The sequence below is a fragment of the Purpureocillium lilacinum genome, assembly GCF_023168085.1.
Source record: "Purpureocillium lilacinum CBS 284.36 DNA, scaffold_1, whole genome shotgun sequence".
In the NCBI taxonomy this organism is placed as follows: Eukaryota; Fungi; Ascomycota; class Sordariomycetes; order Hypocreales; family Ophiocordycipitaceae; genus Purpureocillium; species Purpureocillium lilacinum.
The window spans coordinates 2,664,817-2,682,090 of record NW_027072111.1 but is presented as its reverse complement, the minus strand read 5'-3'; the positions used below and the strand labels follow the sequence as shown (position 1 = coordinate 2,682,090).

Sequence of the window (17,274 nt, the reverse complement as noted above, 5' to 3'; positions counted from 1 at the left end):
GCTGGCGTCTCGCACGCGGATCATGTCGCCCTTCAGGCTTCGTCCCACCACAGGCACACGCCCAGTCCGTCCCGGACCATGCTTCCCTTGATCCTGTATGGTGACTTCGCCGGCGCGTCTTCGCCCTGCGACGGTCCTGCAGGCGTCTGGTCGTGCCACTCCTCGTCCAAGACCTGGAACCGCACCATCTCGTGATTGTCGTAAAAGAGTCTCGAATCCTCAACATTCCAGATCCAGAGCTGCTCGCTGTGGTTGCTGTGACGGGTCAGTATTCTCCGCCTCTCACCGAGTTCCGGCATGCAACGGTACTCACTATTCTGCGCCTTCTGGCAGTTCATCGAACGGAACAAAGATGTCGTCGAAGAATTCTGTTCTTATGTTGATCCCTGCAGGCGTGGAGCTTCGTATCCTACCGAGCATAATCTCATTTTTGAAGGGCCGAAAGACAACCATTCGAAACTCGACTGCGTTTCTGTCAGCCTACTATGCCGATGGCTTCGCATTGGTAGACAATCATGGAGGAAGGCTCATACCATTGACGTTCACAAGGCCGGTGCCGTGGCCGATCAAACCCTCGGACGTCCACAGAATGTCATACAGACATATGCACAGTCCAATCTTTTGAATGACCTGAGGGTTTGGGTCAGTCGACTGGGCCGACACGAGAATGCAACGGAATGTCAGACCTTGTTAGCGTATTTGGCGTTGATGTTGTCTTCCAGGGCGACTATGCTATGCTTTGAAAAGTCCTCCGGATGGATCTGGACAAGATCTGAGATCTTGGTCTGACGGTGTTGCTCCAGTTAGCTGCCGGCGTCGAATTTCTGTAGAATGAGTGGCGGGGCATACCAAGATGAACATGGTTGTGTCTGCTCCGCCCAAGAGGCCCGATTCGGTTAATATTTTAGGACAATATGCGGAATCGAATCTCCCATGACAGAGCGACGGTAATTTCGCTGTCCTGTCGATCTGGAATCAAGGACAGGATGAGTCGCTGTCGATTTGAGTTGGTGAAATCAGGAAGCTCTGCACCAAAGGTCAAAATTCTGCCGGACCCTCGTGCAGCCACGCTTCACCGCCCGCCACTTTTGGACTAGGCAGCAAGACGCGCCGCGACTGCCTCAACTCTTTTCTTGGGCCGTCACACCTCTCCAACTGTCCACCAACCTGCTTCACGGCGTGTCGTCCTTACGAGTTTGTCTTTCGTCAACGCCCGTGTCGCCTTTGTCATATTTGTCGCTCACACCTGTTTTTGGCCGTTGTCGCATTTTGCTTGATCGAATAAGTTGTCACACCGACCGACTCTAGACTAGAGAGCACCGAAAGCAGTCGCCGACCGTTTGATTCGAATTTTATACCCGCAGACAAGTGTTCTGCTGCGATACAACGGGCTCGGGCCGGGACAGAAACCATGTCCGGCTACGGCTACGCTCCGCCGCCTCCACCTCCGTCCGCCTCGGGCGGCCATCCCGGGTATGGGCAACCGACGCCTTCCTACGCTCACCACCGGGGAGGGGGGGCATCTGGTGGCCGCGGCCGCGGGGGTCAGTACTCCCGGGGCAGAGGCGACTATCAGGCCGCCGGCGCCGCGGTTCCAACTCACTACGAGTATCCTCCCCAGCCATATTCGGCCCATGGCATGACTGCATACGGCGCACCCTCCGCTGCGGCGAACTATCACCAGCCTCATCCGCAGCAGTGGGCTCCGGAACACGGCCACGCGCCCGCTCCGCAGAACGCTCATCATCCCCATGCTCCCTCACCCATCTCTCCATCAAACTATCATCCAAACTACGCCCCTCAGTCATATGCCCCCACCCAATACTCCCAGCAGCCTGCCTACGGGGCGCCGCAACAATACGGCCACCCGTACCAGGCTCCTCCCCAGCCGGCTGCCTCTCATTGGGGCTCACCCCAGCAGGGGCATTACTCTAACAACCGAGGTCGAGGCGGTTACGGTGACCGTGGTGCCCCGAAGCATTCGCACATGGGGGCGCCGGTTCGGCAGGGCTACGACCACGAGCCGGTGGCGCCAGTTTACGGCCAGCCATATCCGCATGATCCTCGCACTGCCCACTATCCCCCAGCCCAATACCCTTACTCGGGCCCACCGCCTCCTCCTGCGCCTGTTCATCACCAGGACAGCCATCACGGTGGTCAGTACCATCGTCGTGGCCGAGGTGGAGGACATAGAGACGGGGTTCGCGGGCGTGGTGGTCACCATCACGGCGGGGACAAGGCTCGCCACCACGGTCACCCAAAGCAGAACCACCAGAACCACCAGAACCACGGCAACGATGCCAAAGTCAAGGTGGAATCGCAGTCGGCTGGCAAGAAGAAGAAGCGCAAGACGAACACACTAGGTTTGACCCCCGGCATGGAGTCTGAGTCTGAGGACGACGAAGGAGAGGAGAAGGCTCTCTTAGACCTTATTGGCGCCGAGACCCTACAGTATGTCGCCTTGACCCCAAGGCTGTCCTGGTATGAGCAACCCTAACATGCTCTAGAATTTCTGACGTCGCCGCTTTCTTGGCGGAACGCCGCAAGAATTTCCCCACGCGCGCACGAGTGGAAGCCAAGAAGGCTGCCGAGGTGGCACGAAAGGATGAGGACAAGGCCGCCTCTCTGGAGAAGCAAGCCGACAAGTTGCGGAAGCAGCTGCGCAAGGTTGAGTCTTCTATCAAGCGAAAGCGAGAGCAGGGAGATGAAGGCGACGAGATGCGCGACGTGTCTCCAGACTCTTCGGACGACGAGAAGCCCGAAGTCATGTCTTCTCGTACCGAGTCCGCCGCGCCGCCTCCCCCACCCCCGGCCAAGAAGGCCGATGTCTCGAAGCATTGCAAGTATTACGCCACCGGTGGAACTTGTGGTAAGAAGGGCAAGTGCCGTTTCGTCCACGACCCCGAAGTAAGAGAAGCAGCCATGAAGGAGCGCGAGGCCAACGATGGTCGCATGACCATCCAGCAACGCTTGATTCTCAACGATAAGGAACAAGAAGATTTGACTATTCTGCAGTCCATCCAGTACCTTCGCGAAAAGGGCGCTATGAAGGCTGTCCCTAAGGGCCAAGGAGGCGCCGACGCCATGGATGTGGACGTGAAAGAAGAAAAGGACAAGAACAAGAAGCCCAACGGATCGAGTCTTTTGCCGGCCGCCCCAGCATCGTTGCCTGAACCCCCCATCAAGAAGGAGGCCAACTCGAGTCGCCGTAACCCGCAGCCGCCGGCCCTCCCATCTGCGAAGGTCGTCAGCAGCCAAGGGGCTGAGCACTACCAAGGCTGGCTCCTGCAGCCATACGGCAGCGGAAATGGCAAGCCGTCTGGGAGCGATGACTTGCCTTGAGATGAAGGGGACAAAAGAGGCGCGACAGTGTTCGAGCCGAAGGAAATGGGGTCTGCTCAGTGGCAGACCATCCATGTCCATGAGTTTTGGAGCGAGACAGTTGGAAGGAGTCGTTGCAGGTGTAAGATTGTAATTGAATATTCATTTCTTCCCGGAGCAGTAGATATATTGCAGGTCGATGCATAGCTCATGCACGGCACATGGTAATGGAGAATAAATGTGCATCTGCTTGACATGTTTACTCATTCAAATGCCAGTCTCAGTATGAAAATACATCGCTGCTCCGTGCCCAACACCCAAATCCCCCGCATGCTATCTCAACCGGGACCCTCCTCGACACCTCTTTCGCATGTGGCTCGCAAAGGAAAGGAATCCAAGTGAGAGGGATGAAACGATCAAACTCCGCCGCTAATGAATCGAGGTAAAGATACGGTATCAATGCCATGGCCAATCTTCCCAACGCCCCAGGTGATGCCCAAAACGGACAAGTAATCAAGCCTCGTGGTATCCGGTCGCCTTCCTAGCTCCCCCGCGTCAGCGGCGGCGCGCTCGCAGCTGCTCCATAGCCTTGCGCTTGCGATCCTCCTTGGCTGCCTTGAGGGTCTTCTCAAGGCGCTCCTCCTCGATGTCTTCCTTTCGGGCGAGGTACTCGGCCCGGCGTTCTTCAACGTCGAGCTCGTCCAGGCCGGCCTCCATGTCGGACGAACCGTCGGACTCGTAGCCATATCTCGGGCCCTCGTCTTCCTCGTCGTCGTATTCAATAAAGTCATCGAGCTCCTCGTCATAGTCCTCCTCGTAGCGCGATCGCTTCGAGGAGCCGCGAGACATGGGCGCGTTGAGCAGCGCTCCGCCGCGAGGCGTCTCCTTCTTGCGGTGACCCGTTTCCGCGGGCTTGGGCCGCGCGGTACCGGAGTAGCCGGTGTTGACGAGGGCGGCCTTCTTGACCTTCTTGGCGGCTTCCTCTTCCGCTTCACGTCGAGAGGCTGCGGCCTTTGGTCGGGCAGGCGGAGTGTTGCGGGAGTCCTTCTTTCCAGCCGTACCGTGACCATTCACGCCGTTTCGAGGCGCGGCCTTCGACGTCCCAGAGTACCCAGTCGCTGGCTTGCTCTTTCCTTGCGCGGGTTGACTTTTGACAGGTGGTGCAGCCTTCGCATCATCCTTGCTCCGCGCTGCTCCCTTTTCAACCTTCTTGTGCTGGATCTTGCCGACCTGACCCATTACGGCCTGAGCCCGTTGGCCCCGCGCGAGGATCTCAGCGAAGGATCCCTTCTTTGGTGGTACCCTCGGGGCCGCCGGGGCTGGCGCCGGTGCTTTGTTTACCGTTGGTCGGGCCCCGGAGCCCAGGGGCTTGACCGGCTTCGAAGCTGCGTTTGTCGGCTTGCTTCTGTCGACCACGCCGAATTTCAAGTCGTTCGTGGCCGGTCGTTGCGATGGGCTGGGCTTGTCGCTTGTTGGGCGCGAGCCTTGGCTCGGTCTTTGCGAAGGCGGGACGTGGCGAACCGCCTTGGCGGCATTCCCACGCAAGTCATCGTCGGGTTTGCGCTTCGTCGGCACTTGGCTCCCTCGTGGGAGCGTTGGTGTTCGGGCCGAGCCGGCAGTCGACTGGTCGCCAGTAATCTGAGCCAAGAGGTCTCCGATCTGTGGGATGGGGGCACGCGGTCAGTCTCCCACTTTGACATCCGCAAACATCGCGGGGACAAGCAAAACATACCGGCATCGTGACTGCCCTGCCCTTGAAGAGGCGTGACCAGAGCCAGACCGATGTCGTGAATTAGAAAGAGATAGATATGTCAGTCGGGAGAAGCCACGACGCTCTCCACCGGAGCACTGGGCAACGTGGCGTGCTCAGGCCGACCCCCTCATGAAGTGGTGGTTCAGGGCGACGATCCTTTCGTATCTCGGGGAAATGCTGGTGTGATCGCGTGAGACAGCTGCGGGCGCCCAAAATGACAAGACAGAGGCTTTGAACGGCCTTAATAGATGACGGGAGAAAGAAAGTGCCAAGAATGGTCAAAGCAAAAGGCGCAGGACAGGAAGAGTCCAATGATTCAGGCCAACAACGGCCAGCAGGCGTGAAGCCGAAGGAAAGTTTGCGCCACAGCCTCCCCCGAGGCTGAGGTCCACGTGATGCCCACGCAAGAAGACCCCGAGGGGATGTGGCGGTGCGCGGCATTCGGAGAGAGCGCCACACGCAGCAATGGAAGGGGGGGTGGTCAGTGAGGGGCAACCCAAACGCGGGCGTGACTTTTTCGCAGGCCCAAATGCAGGGCATGGGTACGTACCGGCCTGCCCCACGCGCCCTAACAATTTGCTCGCCTAATCACATTTTTGGCGCCCACAGGATGTAAAATTGTCAACAGCCAGCCCGGCGGCAACTTTTCAACCTCGATCTTGTCTCCCCAACCACCAAGAGTCAACCAGAACTCGAAGGCTTCAGTCTCCGCCCAACTTGCGGTTAAATTGATTGATTTCTCGTGTTCCTCTCGATCACTCCAACTGTGAGTCCGCACCCTGCTGGCCCGTCTCGCCCAATTGCGCATGTCGCGGCCGACCACCCGTCGGTCGCATGCGCGTCCCGCGGGTCTGCTTCGTCGACGAGCCTCAAAGCTGACAAGACTTGACGTGCAGTCACCACATTCAAAATGAAGCACCTCGCAGCTTACCTCCTCCTCGGCCTTGGCGGCAACGCCTCCCCCTCCGCTGCCGACGTCAAGAAGGTCCTCTCGTGCGTCGGTATCGAGGCCGATGACGAGCGCCTGAACAAGCTCATCTCTGAGCTCGAGGGCAAGGACATCAACGAGGTACGACACTCTACGGCAGGCGGATCATCCGTGCGCTCGCGGTTCAAGACAAGAATGGATACTGACAGACTACGTAGCTCATCGCCGCTGGTACCGAGAAGCTGGCCTCCGTCCCCTCTGGCGGTGCCGGTGGTGCCCCCGCCGCTGGCGGTGCTGCCGCTGGTGGCGCTGCTGCCGACGCCCCTGCCGAGGAGAAGGAGGAGGAGAAGGAGGAGTCCGACGAGGATATGGGTTTCGGTCTGTTCGACTAAGCGCTTCCTCACGAGGATTTCGCACGGTTATGACACCCAACGACAACTTTCGGGAATGTTTCGAGCGGGTTACGCGGCTGTTCTTGCATGTCTCTGGCGTGGGAGGATTGGCTGCTCGTGGACAGGTTTGCGGGCGGGAATACGGCCGGCATTTTAGGCTTGTTCATGGAAATGACAACTCGAGCTTTTTCGAAGGCAAACCTTTCGCTTGGATCCCCGACCTGAGAATCCGCCGTCATCTGCGGTGACCGTGACCTTCAAAAATCGCATGTGACTAAAGGTGCTTGTCAGAAGGCTGTCAGAATGACCGCGTCGTGTGAACTGGCACTCAATCGAGTGGCCTTGTCTATTGTATCGCTGGTGGACTTGTCCACATCTAATCTCCCTCTACCGCGACCTCCATGATTATTGACATCCTATTGCGTCTTGGCCTTGGCTACTTTGCTAGAAGGCAGAAGGCCACTTTCCACGAGAAGCCTCCAGAGGCACCACAGGTAGCAAAGCGCAAAGCCAGCGGCGCCGACGCCAACATTTGCCACAACCCAGAGATCAGGCTTGCTCGCTGGCGGTTTGACGAATGCATCAGCAACGTGCCAAACGCCCATGGTGACGTAGAACAGCCCGTGGAGCAACGCTGTTGCCCACTGCATCTTCTTGGAGCGGCCATCCTGAACCTCGAAAGGCGCGCTCCATGAGGTGGGAGGAAGTCCCAGCAGATATGCCCATAGCAGCGACAGGACCGCGTAGGGAACTCGAAGGTCCACGCGACGCAGCAGTGGGTACATTGTCCAAGCACCCAGCAGATTCGCAAACCCGACCCAGGATCGAGTGTTCCCATTCATGCCTTGCTTTCCCGAGAGCAATAGGGTCATCGGCATCAGGGGCAGAAGGACACTCTTCTCGTGGACCTGGTAGCTGAACAGGAAGAAGCCCCAGGCCGTTGCCGCAAAGGCGAGCGGCATTGTTGTCTTCCGCGGTCGCAAGAACAAGATGATGTTGGGTGGGATGATTGCGGCGAGCGTTGCTCCAAGCGCCGCCTTTTGCAAAAGCGCGGGAGGGAGATTCCGAAGTTTGAAGACGACGTTGGCGGCGCACCAGAAGTTGGCTACCTTGTCCTCAAACAGGCCCCTGGAAAATGGGAATATCCTATGCACCATCTGCACCATCTGCTGAACAACCGCATAGTAAACGGTATGGGTATGGGTATCGAAGTACTGATTCAGGAAAGGGAAAAGAGGAAGGGGCGGCGGAGGGCCATCCAAATCTGGTCGCGGATCGAGGCCACGATGTCTGTCGTATAGGGTCCCCAAGACCAAGGGGAGCACAAGTATAGCAAATGAGATGAGTGTGACGAGAGCAATAGCGAGCAGCCGGGTAATGTTGATGGTGGGAAAGACACATTTCCCTAGGAGGTAGGCGAAAACGCTGAAGGCATAGTATAGGGCCATCTGCTTGAAGCCCAGCGCCGCGACGAAGAAGACTGCCGCCCACAAGTATCGGTCGGCAAGCATACTCGACATACTGGCAAGAACGAGGCCTAGCATGACCGTGTTGTATTGGAAGTGGACGTGGTCGACGAGTATGGTAGACGGCTGCATCAGAATCGCGACCAGGGCGACAGAGCTAGTCCACGAGGCCACACCGTTAAGACGGCTGAAGCGACGCACAAAGACGACGACGGCCGGGATGTAGGTGAGGTATTCCGACACAATGACCGTTGCCCTCATGAAGATCTTCAAGGTCGGGTCGTCGGAGCCGCGAGACGTGAACAGGGCGAACCAAGCCGGGTCGATCAGGGCACCAATCTTGCCCATGACCCAACTGTGGTAGGCCGTGAGCGGCGGGTAGTCAAGACCCCACCATTGCAGGTCATGAAAGTACCATTGCGAAATCGGGAGGTGTGTGGTGATCTCCATCCAGTGCCGCTGTGCTTCGTAGTCTCCGAACATGGGCGGCCGTTGGAAGCCTGTGCAGCATGCAAGTTAGCTTCCGTCCGCGACGACGCGATGGCCTTGGACCGTACCAGAGTAACCCCAGAGGCCGGCAGCCCATCGGAAGAGCCCGACGACCATCAGGATGAGCGGGAGCACCTCCCATTGTGACGACGAGCTGCGCGCGGGCCACAGGAACGCCGACAGGGGGAAGGTGGGTGTCCGGACCAGCGCCTCGGAGCGCGTTCGCGCGATCACGTCGGCGCCATTGCCAGGCTTCTTGGGCTTGCGCCGGGGCTTGTGCGGCGAGGGACTGGCCATTGCCATGGTGTCACCGCATCGATGGGGTCGATTGCAGACTGCGGGAGCTCATGGAGCGGCCGGAAATGCAGCCGTGGGTTGAAGTGGCTCGAGGAGGTGCGAACCCACTGCTTGGAGCTGGAGCTCCCTGGACGACGCGCACTAATAAGTGTCCAGTTGGAAGGGACGTGGGGTCCTCATGGGGACGCGTATGCACTGTCAAATCGCACTGTAGACTCCTGCCAAAAGACACGTAATTACACAGTGTGACTGCGTCGCCGCTGGACCGTAAGCCTATGATGCCACTGGCTGCCAACCTTCAAATAGCCAAGACTTCTATCCCGTCAAAACGTCTCTCCAGCCATTCCAACATGGCCCATCCTCACTTCTGCTAAGTATACACGGCACCTTTAGAGCTTCCAATATGCCTTTCCCATTTGTTCTGCCGACCACGTCGGCATTTTCCTTCTCATCCTGCTTCGGCTGCGACTCCCATCCGTCGCTGCCCATCCACGCCAGCACGCAGCGTGGGGTCATGCGCGATGCCCTCAAGAAACACAAGCGCTTACCCGCAGCCTCTCGGTCCGGAGACCTTGCCATCGTCATAGCCAGCCTGGATGCATACATCCCTTATCTTCTGGCAGTGGATGCCGGTGTGAGCCCTCATGCGCTCGTTGGCGGGGAGAGTATCAATGTCGTCTTGAAGACTGCCCCGTCCATCAGCTGGAGGCCAACGCTGTCCGGCGACATCGTTCCGGGAAAGGAACGACCGCGGGTCAAGATCAACTCCCTGGAGTACGAAATATTCTTTGTCCTGTCCACACTCGCGTTTGCCTACGTCTCTACCGCAAGATCAATACTTCAGCCGTTGTACGTCATCAACGGGGAGTTCATCGGCTCGACGGAGAGGACGGCGGCAGTCCAAACAGCAAACAAGCACCTTCTAGATGCCGCGTCTCTGTATGACTATCTTGCAACCAGAAGCGAGCAAATCTCCAGCACCCCGCCCTGCGTGGACGTTTCTCCGGCCACGGCTCGCGCCCTGGCGTCTCTGGCGCTGGCCGAGGCAACTCTGCTGGCAGTCACGAAAGATGATCCATATCCCGCCGCCGTTGCGCAAGGTAGGAATAAAAGCGACAAGGAGTGGATGTTCAAATCCCCGGACATTCCCAAGACAAAGGCCCACTTGAACGCCCGTCTCTGTCTGGCGGCGTCCGACCACGCAGCAAAAGCGGCCTCCCTGTGTCAGTCCGCCGGGGCCGGTACTACCAAGATGAGTCAGGGGCTTACCAGATATGTTGAGGACCTTCGACGGACAAGTCGAGCCAAGGCATGCAGGTTCTTCGGCATCCATGCGGAGATTGACGGCAACACCGCCGAGGGCATCGGCTGGCTCCGCGCCGGCTTCGCCGCGCTCGGTGTCGAACCCAAGGACAGGGAAAGCAAGAAAGGCTTGAGTTTCAGCCGCTTCAAAAAGGACCTGACTGAGAAGAGGGAAGATCGACGCGTCGAAAAGGAGACAGCCTGGGGCGCCGACGCGGGCCGGCTAGAGGAGACGAGGATTCTCGAACTGCTGGACGACAAGTGGAACAAGATCAATGACACTGTAAGCTTGCTTTCGCGACCTGGGCTGAGTTACAAGGTGCATCGGCTGACTGAGGTTGCAGATGAATACCCAGTTGATACCACCCGTCAACTCTCTCCTGGCCAAGATGCCCTCGGGGCGCGAGATTTGTATCTTGCGGCCGTATCAACCCCCAGTGCTGGACAGAGATGTCCTAGAGTCTATGCGAGCTCCTCCAGACGGCGAAGATGAATTAGGCCACGAGCTGAGCTCCGACGACGAGGCACATGCCAGCCCGGCCATGCCCATTGGTGCCTACCCTGGAACGTCGGTGGACTACGGGCGGACAAGTTCCACGCCTGGGAGCAGTGCATATTATTAAAAAAGGTATTTCAGATGAAGGAATTGGGAAATCAAAGCGTGCTATTATGTAGTCTAAGTCAAGGTCTACTCATTATGGATTATTAGGCGTATCCCGCTCCAAGCGGGCAGGTCAGGTTGGTGCAAGCCAACGAAACAAAGCGCAGAAAAGAAATCAACAAACTTTTGAGCGCGTTCCTTTCCCCATGTTCGTGATGCATCAGTTTTTGGCTGCCGCTTTGAAAAGCCCCGCGACGAATGGTCCCCGTGACTACTGAGTCGGCTGAGGAGCCCACGCAGTCATGAAGCCAGACTTGTACGTGTATGCCGTCATCTTGCCGTCGTCACCCTTCCAGGCAGTCATCTTGCCGTCGTCGTCTTTCCAAGCAGTCATCTTACCATCGTCGCGCTTCCAGGCCGTCATCTTGCCATCGTCGGACTTCCAGGCTGTCATGCGGCCCTCGTCACGCTTCCAAGCAGTCATCTTGCCGTCATCGTCCTTCCAAGCGGTCATCTTGCCATCGTCGGACTTCCAAGCGGTCATCTTGCCATCGTCGGACTTCCAGGCAGTCATCTTGCCGTCATCGTCCTTCCAGGCGGTCATTCTACCCTCATCGCGCCTCCAGGCAGTCATGAAGCCGGACTTGTAAGCTGGCGTCATGTTTTGCTCGTCTCGCTTCCAGGCGGTCATCTTGCCATCGTCGCTCTTCCAAGCGGTCATCTTGCCGTCGTCGCTCTTCCAGGCGGTCATTTTGCCATCTTCGCGCTTCCACGCAGTCATGTACCCATCGACAGAGACACTCTTTGTCGTTGAGCTTGGGCAGGGAGGAACGCTGAGTGCCCAGGGCTTGCAGTCCGGGATGCAGCTGTGTGCAAAGTCAGCACCACTCTCAACGCCCCATTCCGTCGCAATGGCAGCAGGGGTTATTGCACGTACCCGCCATAGCGGATGCCGCATGAGTTGATGGCATCAACACAGACGGTCCGGGTGTGGCAGTCATCCTCAGGGGAAGCCGTTGGCGTCGGAGCAGCCGTTATCGTCGACTTGTCAGAGGACGTGGCGGGGCACGGCGCTGGAGTAGGAGCTGGCTGGGAGCACGGGTTGTAGCACCTGAGAACGAGTCGTAAGTATCACAACGGTCACTGATGAATCTGGGCACGGGAGACAGAAACGTACCCGCCCCAGGCCACGCCGCACTCGCTCATGCCGTCAATGCAGAGGGACTCGTCGAGGCAGGTGGATTCAGTAGGTCGAGGAGCCGCGCTGGCAATGCCAGCGAGGGCGAAGACAAGTCCTGCTGCGGTCTTCATGGTTTCGGGAAGAGAATACTGAGGAGAGAAAGCGGCGGTTGGCTCAAGGAGACTTAGGGCTTGTAAATGATCTGTTCGGCGACTTGATCAAAGGAGTAGAGGTTGTAAGTGCTGATGCTGTCTCCAAGTCTGAGGCTTTGGACACGGCGGCATGCCGCGTTTTTATATCTGATTGCACCCTCACGGCACCGACAAGTTTTTTTTTACAAAGTCTAAGAATGGAAGCTTTACTGAGACTTCCGTGATACTGACCGGCCCAGGCTTTGCGAACCGCCGTCCTCATCGCCCTTGCCCGAAGTGTAGATCCGACGCTGCCCGCCGTTGAGGAAGCGGCGATGCTGCCCGCCCAGCCGGCCGTGCATCGCACATGCAATGCAACCACATGGGTGCCCTGTAGGAAGCATACATGTTTGTTTTTACGTCTTAGGTGCTACTGTATACTCGCTTGGTGTTGGCCCGCCCCTAGTACCGACGAGCCGGAAAACTTTGTTAGACACACGGTGGTGATTCTGTGAAGCCGGTCAAGGATCGCCGCGCAAGTGCCGGGCAACACACTCGCTTGCTCCGTTTATTCCCAGGCACAAGCGCTGTGCGTAAGTACCACAGAACAAACGGTAGCTCAGAGGCTGTAGCAAACTCGTCCTCGCCGATCCGAATTGAATCGCAGAGGCAAATGTGACGTGTGCCAAAGTCGCGGGGCGATAGGGCACTATTTTGAGATTCTCCCAACTGAAACCATCGCGGGCGCACATGCTCCGGTCGTGCTGCTCTCGACATGTGTATGCAGAGCAAATCACCCCTGCTTCGCTGCTCCATACATGTAGACTCGACACTCTGTGCATTCAAGTCATGCTACTACCTCGTATGCACGTCCTCAGATCGAAGCGGCCGACCAGGTTCCCTTGCCTTCCGCGGAGAGCACCGCTTACACCCCCCCCTCTGCCGCCGACGCCTACTCTGCAGAGCCGGCGCCGGCGGGCGACAGCTCCTTGGCCCTTGGCCAGCCAACTGCAGAGCGTCAGACTAGAACGTTGATGGACTTTTTCGCGGAACATACCCCTGCGGCATAAAGTGCTAACTTATAGGATGTGCCGCGCCTGCAGGAACGTTTGCCTGTGGCTGCGCCTAAGCCCGATGCCCGGTTCCAACCACCAAGCCCCAGCGTTGCATCGTGGCGAATCAAGCTCAACCCGGCAGCGATTGAGACGCCCAGCGAGCGCCGTCTTGTGAATCGATCACTTAGTCATGTATGTACACGCATAACTCTTGAGCCCCGGCTGACACGGCTATGAGTTCCTCTTCTTGCGGAGGATCGGGACGGCGGGTGAATTGGGATCTGCCCGGCAGGGCTTCCACACGCACGGAAGATTGCCCGACCGCAATGTCTTGGATTCTTTCCCATCGACTAAACATGGAACCGACGAGGACAAACGGTGGCTCCGAGGGGAGTCAGCCGGATCGTCGGGAGCCGGAGAGGCAGTACCGGATGTGCAGTGCAGTGCAGTGCCATGATCGAGGCGCACATTGTGTCTGCTGCAAGCCTTCAATGTTACTCTGCGCGGGAGGCAGGGTAGGGTCTGTCTGGTCTCCGAGCCGCGCTGCATAGAACCTGCGGGCTACCTGCACCCTGAAAATCTCGCTCTCGTCATGACTTCCAAAGGATCGGAGTGCTCCGTACCCAGCAGTCGCGACGTGCTCTTGGCTATCGGCGGCTTAGACGCGGCATTGCGCGTCGGAGACGCTCGAGAACTCGCCGTACGTTCTTCATCGACTGATGTATCGACTGACATGTGAGGCAAACGACTGGCCAAGAGCCGACTCCGTTCCTCGCGCCAGACTTCCCCGACCGTCCTCGCGACCGCAGCAACCCCTGGAGTAACATAGAAAAAATTTTGCTATTCTGCATCAGACATTCGACGTACAACACCGTCCATGCTTATACACTGGGACCGTAGTCCCGTCTGTCCCGTCCTAGGACCGTTGCTCCGTCCCATCCCGCGGTTTTGTATACCATAACCGTCCGTCCCGCAGCAAAAAGGACCACCCAAAAGGACATCTAATGCCGCCCGTCTTCGCCACTAAGAGAAAAAAGAACCTCCACGCCCCAACTACTGGCCCTCTCTATGCACCCAGGGCCATCTGCTTCTTGATCTCGGCGATGGCCTTGCCAGGGTTCAGGCCCTTGGGGCAGGCGCGCGTGCAGTTGAGAATGGTGTGGCACCGGTACAGGCTCATGTTGTTCTCGAGGTTGCTCTTACGCTCGGCCTTGCGCTCGTCTCGCGAGTCGGCGAGCCATCGGTAGGACTGCAGCAGGATGGCGGGGCCGAGGTACTCCTCCGCGTTCCACCAGTACGAGGGGCAAGACGTCGAGCAGCAGGCGCACAGAATGCACTCGTAGAGGCCGTCCAGCTTCTTGCGATCCTCCTTGCTCTGGCGGTACTCCTTGCCCTGCTTGAGGTCAGTCTCCCATACACAAGCAAAATCCGTGTGGGTGTTTTACGTACATCAGGCGCAGGCGTGTCGCGCTGCAGGTACGGCTTGATCGACTTGTACTGCTTGTAGAAGTGCGTCAAGTCGGGGACGAGGTCCTTGACGACGTAGGTGTGCGGCAGGGGGTAGAGCTTGACTTCGGAGGCGGACTCGGCGGGGATTCGGCCTGCAGAGGCGGGCATTAGTCGAAACTCTCGGCATCAAACGGCGCGCAGGTGTACCCGGCGCTTAGGCTCGGAGACTTACACAGGCAGGCCAGGGTGTTTTGGCCGTTGATGTTCATGGCGCAGGAGCCGCAAATACCCTCGCGGCAGCTGCGTCTGAAGGTCAGGGTCGGGTCGAGCTCGTTCTTGATGCGGACCAGGGCGTCCAGAATCATGGGTCCCGTCTTGTTGAGGTCGAGCGTGTACGACTGCATGCGCGGCTTCTCGCTCGGCGTGTCGGGGTTCCATCGGTAGATGGAGAAGGTCTTCATGCGCGGCTGCTGCTCGGCCGGCGCGTCACTGACCGAAGCCATTGAGCGGGTGAAGACGGCGCCGGGGCGCATGGCCATCGTCCGGACGGACGAGCCGAGGACTCGGGTCGAGGTAGAGCGGAGAGCGGCCATTGTGAGCGCGTTGTTTTGGGAGGATGCAGCGGCGCGGGAGGAGAGGCGTTTCCACGTGTGCCGAAGGGAACCAGCTGCACGGCGAAGTGGCAAGCTAGCTGATATGGAGGAGTCGAGCGGAGGATCGAGGTGCTTGCTGAGATTCCGACGCACGCGGCGCGCTGACTGAGACTACCTCTGAATTGTCTCGTCGGGAGAGCAAGGCGACACTGACAGGGTGGCGTGAGGTCGTATCGTCATGAATTTGGGGGAGCAGAGCACAAGTAGCCATCCTCGGTTATTGGAAGACTGGAGCAGCTCTCTTCCGGCGGCCAATCAGAGGCGCGACATTGTCAATTCGGCTAGGAAGGAGAAAGCCGGGTCCGATGCTTGTGAAGATGCGGAGCAACCCCGGATAACAATTTTGGGGCTTGGGGTCCCGTGACGCCGCGAGCTGCTTATGTCAGACGATCGGCGCCCGGAGGGCCGGTGGGCTGGAAATTTATTTCTAGCACGGCTTGTGCCGGCCCGGCCTGCCTGCCGTAGCGCGCCGCCGCCGCCGCCGCCGCAGGGTTGGGGGACGACCTGACCCAACAGGGGGCTGCTTACAGTGGGATGGCTCGCTGTAACTGGCTCCCTGGCCGCCTGTGGATGGCCGCCCGGAGATACCGCTAGGTAACGGGAACCAAACCCCAGATTTTCTCACCAGGTGGCTTCCTCTGAGACCCAGACCCAACATGTCCAAGCGTCTGCGCCGTACGTAACTGCCCGAGTGCCTTGCTGAGCGTCCGTTCGAGCCAGGAGACACTTGCTTGGAGCGCAGTTATCGATCTGGTGACACAGCGACCCGGCGGCGCATCGCGTCTCGCCCGAGCTACCCATGGCTGCGTCGAGCGCCAGGGTGGCCGCCTCAACAACATGGCGAGCTTCCGCCGTTAGAGGTAAGCTCTCTTCTCGGGCCGTTTCTGACGGAGCAAGCAGGCTGATGATCATTTCGACAGTTCCGTTACTACATCGCGCGAAGATGGCCCCGTCCGCTCCCTCCGCCCGCAACGCCGGTGCTCCGTGGACGCCGTCACGACCGTCCTCATCCTCGTCCTTCGCGACAAACCCCCGATTCTCCTACAACATCGCCGCCTCCTTCATCGCCAAAGACCGCCCGTATGACCCTTCCACCCACGTCTTCCACTTCAACCCCTATAACCGCATCCAACCCCCACGGCAGCGACGCCGCTCCTCCCGTCCAGACTCGGGCCACGATGCATTCTTCGTCTCGCGCGTAAATGATTCCGGCGCCGTGGCGTTTGGTGTTGCGGACGGCGTTGGAGGATGGGTAGACTCGGGCGTCGACCCTGCAGACTTCTCACACGGTTTCTGCGACTACATGGCCGCGGTGGCCTACGAGCACGACGGTGCCGAGAGCCCGCCCTTGACGGCGCGACGGTTGATGCAAAAGGGCTACGACGCCGTGTGCAACGACAGAAGCCTACACGCGGGTGGAAGCACAGCGTGTGTCGCCATCGCCGCACCAGACGGGACTCTTGACGTAGCCAACCTTGGCGACTCTGGGTTCCTCCATCTCCGGCTCAATGGCGTCAATGCATACTCGGAGCCGCAGACCCACGCCTTCAACACACCGTTTCAGCTTTCCCTCATCCCTCCCCGGCTGGCCGCTCGAATGGCCGCCTTCGGGGGAACGCAGCTCAGCGACCTGCCTCGCGACGCCGACGTGACGCAGCACTACCTGCGCCACGGAGACGTCCTCATCTTCGCTACAGACGGCGTCTTGGATAACCTGTTCAATCAGGACATTCTCCGCATCGCCAGTCGCGTCATGGTCTCGAGTGGCGCCTGGCAGATGACGAACGCCGGTGGCGTCCGCTGCGCCGACTCGATAGATACCCTCACCCGCACACGAACCGGCGATAGCCCCAGCGAGGGGAGCCCCGAGCGCACAGTGACGCTCCAGAGCCTACTGGCCACGGAGCTCGTCGGAGCCGCAAAGAGCGCCAGTGTCAACACCAAAATAGACGGTCCTTTCGCCAAGGAGGTGCAAAAGTACTATCCCCACGAACAATGGCGCGGCGGCAAGGTCGACGACATATGTGTCGTCGTCGCGGTCGTCTCTGAAGAATCGGCTGGAGCCAAGAGTAAACTCTAATGGGTTTGCCCAGGCGGGACTCTCACTGCCGTCAGCAGTGGCGCCACGAATCATCACATTAGCATATAGAAAGCATCACGCAAGTTTTATGTATTAGTCCTCCGGGATGTCTGTGGGAATACGAGATACGGGGGCGTCTGTATCCGAGCCTTTCGAGCACAGGGAATGAGAATACGA

General features: G+C 58.7%; 9 protein-coding genes across 9 annotated transcripts; 4 read left to right on the top strand and 5 right to left on the bottom strand.

The window, feature by feature from the left end:
* Positions 1-32: 32 nt before the first annotated feature.
* PLICBS_000531 (DNA-directed RNA polymerase III subunit rpc25) lies at positions 33-861 on the bottom strand (the record flags this gene model as incomplete). Its single annotated transcript, XM_018318457.2, has 5 exons — positions 33-255; positions 314-464; positions 534-630; positions 687-785; positions 850-861. The coding sequence occupies 5 exons, from the start codon at positions 859-861 to the stop codon at positions 33-35; spliced, it is 582 nt and encodes a 193-aa protein (XP_018183982.1).
* A 550-nt stretch (positions 862-1,411) lies between these two features.
* PLICBS_000530 (uncharacterized protein) lies at positions 1,412-3,342 on the top strand (the record flags this gene model as incomplete). Its single annotated transcript, XM_065599614.1, has 2 exons — positions 1,412-2,451; positions 2,508-3,342. The coding sequence occupies 2 exons, from the start codon at positions 1,412-1,414 to the stop codon at positions 3,340-3,342; spliced, it is 1,875 nt and encodes a 624-aa protein (XP_065455686.1).
* A 534-nt stretch (positions 3,343-3,876) lies between these two features.
* PLICBS_000529 (uncharacterized protein) lies at positions 3,877-5,059 on the bottom strand (the record flags this gene model as incomplete). The annotated part of the gene is made up of 2 exons (XM_018318459.2): positions 3,877-4,980; positions 5,054-5,059. The coding sequence occupies 2 exons, from the start codon at positions 5,057-5,059 to the stop codon at positions 3,877-3,879; spliced, it is 1,110 nt and encodes a 369-aa protein (XP_018183984.2).
* A 925-nt stretch (positions 5,060-5,984) lies between these two features.
* Positions 5,985-6,394, top strand: PLICBS_000528 (ribosomal protein P2; the record flags this gene model as incomplete). The annotated part of the gene is made up of 2 exons (XM_018318460.1): positions 5,985-6,143; positions 6,221-6,394. 2 exons carry the CDS (start codon positions 5,985-5,987, stop codon positions 6,392-6,394), a joined length of 333 nt encoding a protein of 110 aa, XP_018183985.1.
* Positions 6,395-6,810: 416 nt separating this feature from the next.
* On the bottom strand, positions 6,811-8,652 carry PLICBS_000527 (glucosyltransferase-like protein; the record flags this gene model as incomplete). Its single annotated transcript, XM_018318461.2, has 2 exons — positions 6,811-8,360; positions 8,418-8,652. The coding sequence occupies 2 exons, from the start codon at positions 8,650-8,652 to the stop codon at positions 6,811-6,813; spliced, it is 1,785 nt and encodes a 594-aa protein (XP_018183986.2).
* A 397-nt stretch (positions 8,653-9,049) lies between these two features.
* PLICBS_000526 (uncharacterized protein) lies at positions 9,050-10,571 on the top strand (the record flags this gene model as incomplete). The annotated part of the gene is made up of 2 exons (XM_018318462.2): positions 9,050-10,231; positions 10,293-10,571. 2 exons carry the CDS (start codon positions 9,050-9,052, stop codon positions 10,569-10,571), a joined length of 1,461 nt encoding a protein of 486 aa, XP_018183987.2.
* Positions 10,572-10,820: 249 nt separating this feature from the next.
* Positions 10,821-11,860, bottom strand: PLICBS_000525 (uncharacterized protein; the record flags this gene model as incomplete). The annotated part of the gene is made up of 3 exons (XM_018318463.2): positions 10,821-11,415; positions 11,487-11,660; positions 11,727-11,860. The coding sequence occupies 3 exons, from the start codon at positions 11,858-11,860 to the stop codon at positions 10,821-10,823; spliced, it is 903 nt and encodes a 300-aa protein (XP_018183988.2).
* Positions 11,861-13,981: 2,121 nt separating this feature from the next.
* PLICBS_000524 (succinate dehydrogenase complex, subunit B) lies at positions 13,982-14,957 on the bottom strand (the record flags this gene model as incomplete). The annotated part of the gene is made up of 3 exons (XM_018318464.2): positions 13,982-14,308; positions 14,365-14,516; positions 14,597-14,957. 3 exons carry the CDS (start codon positions 14,955-14,957, stop codon positions 13,982-13,984), a joined length of 840 nt encoding a protein of 279 aa, XP_018183989.1.
* A 1,003-nt stretch (positions 14,958-15,960) lies between these two features.
* On the top strand, positions 15,961-17,097 carry PLICBS_000523 (uncharacterized protein; the record flags this gene model as incomplete). The annotated part of the gene is made up of 1 exon (XM_018318465.2): positions 15,961-17,097. One exon carries the CDS (start codon positions 15,961-15,963, stop codon positions 17,095-17,097), a length of 1,137 nt encoding a protein of 378 aa, XP_018183990.2.
* Positions 17,098-17,274: the final 177 nt, after the last annotated feature.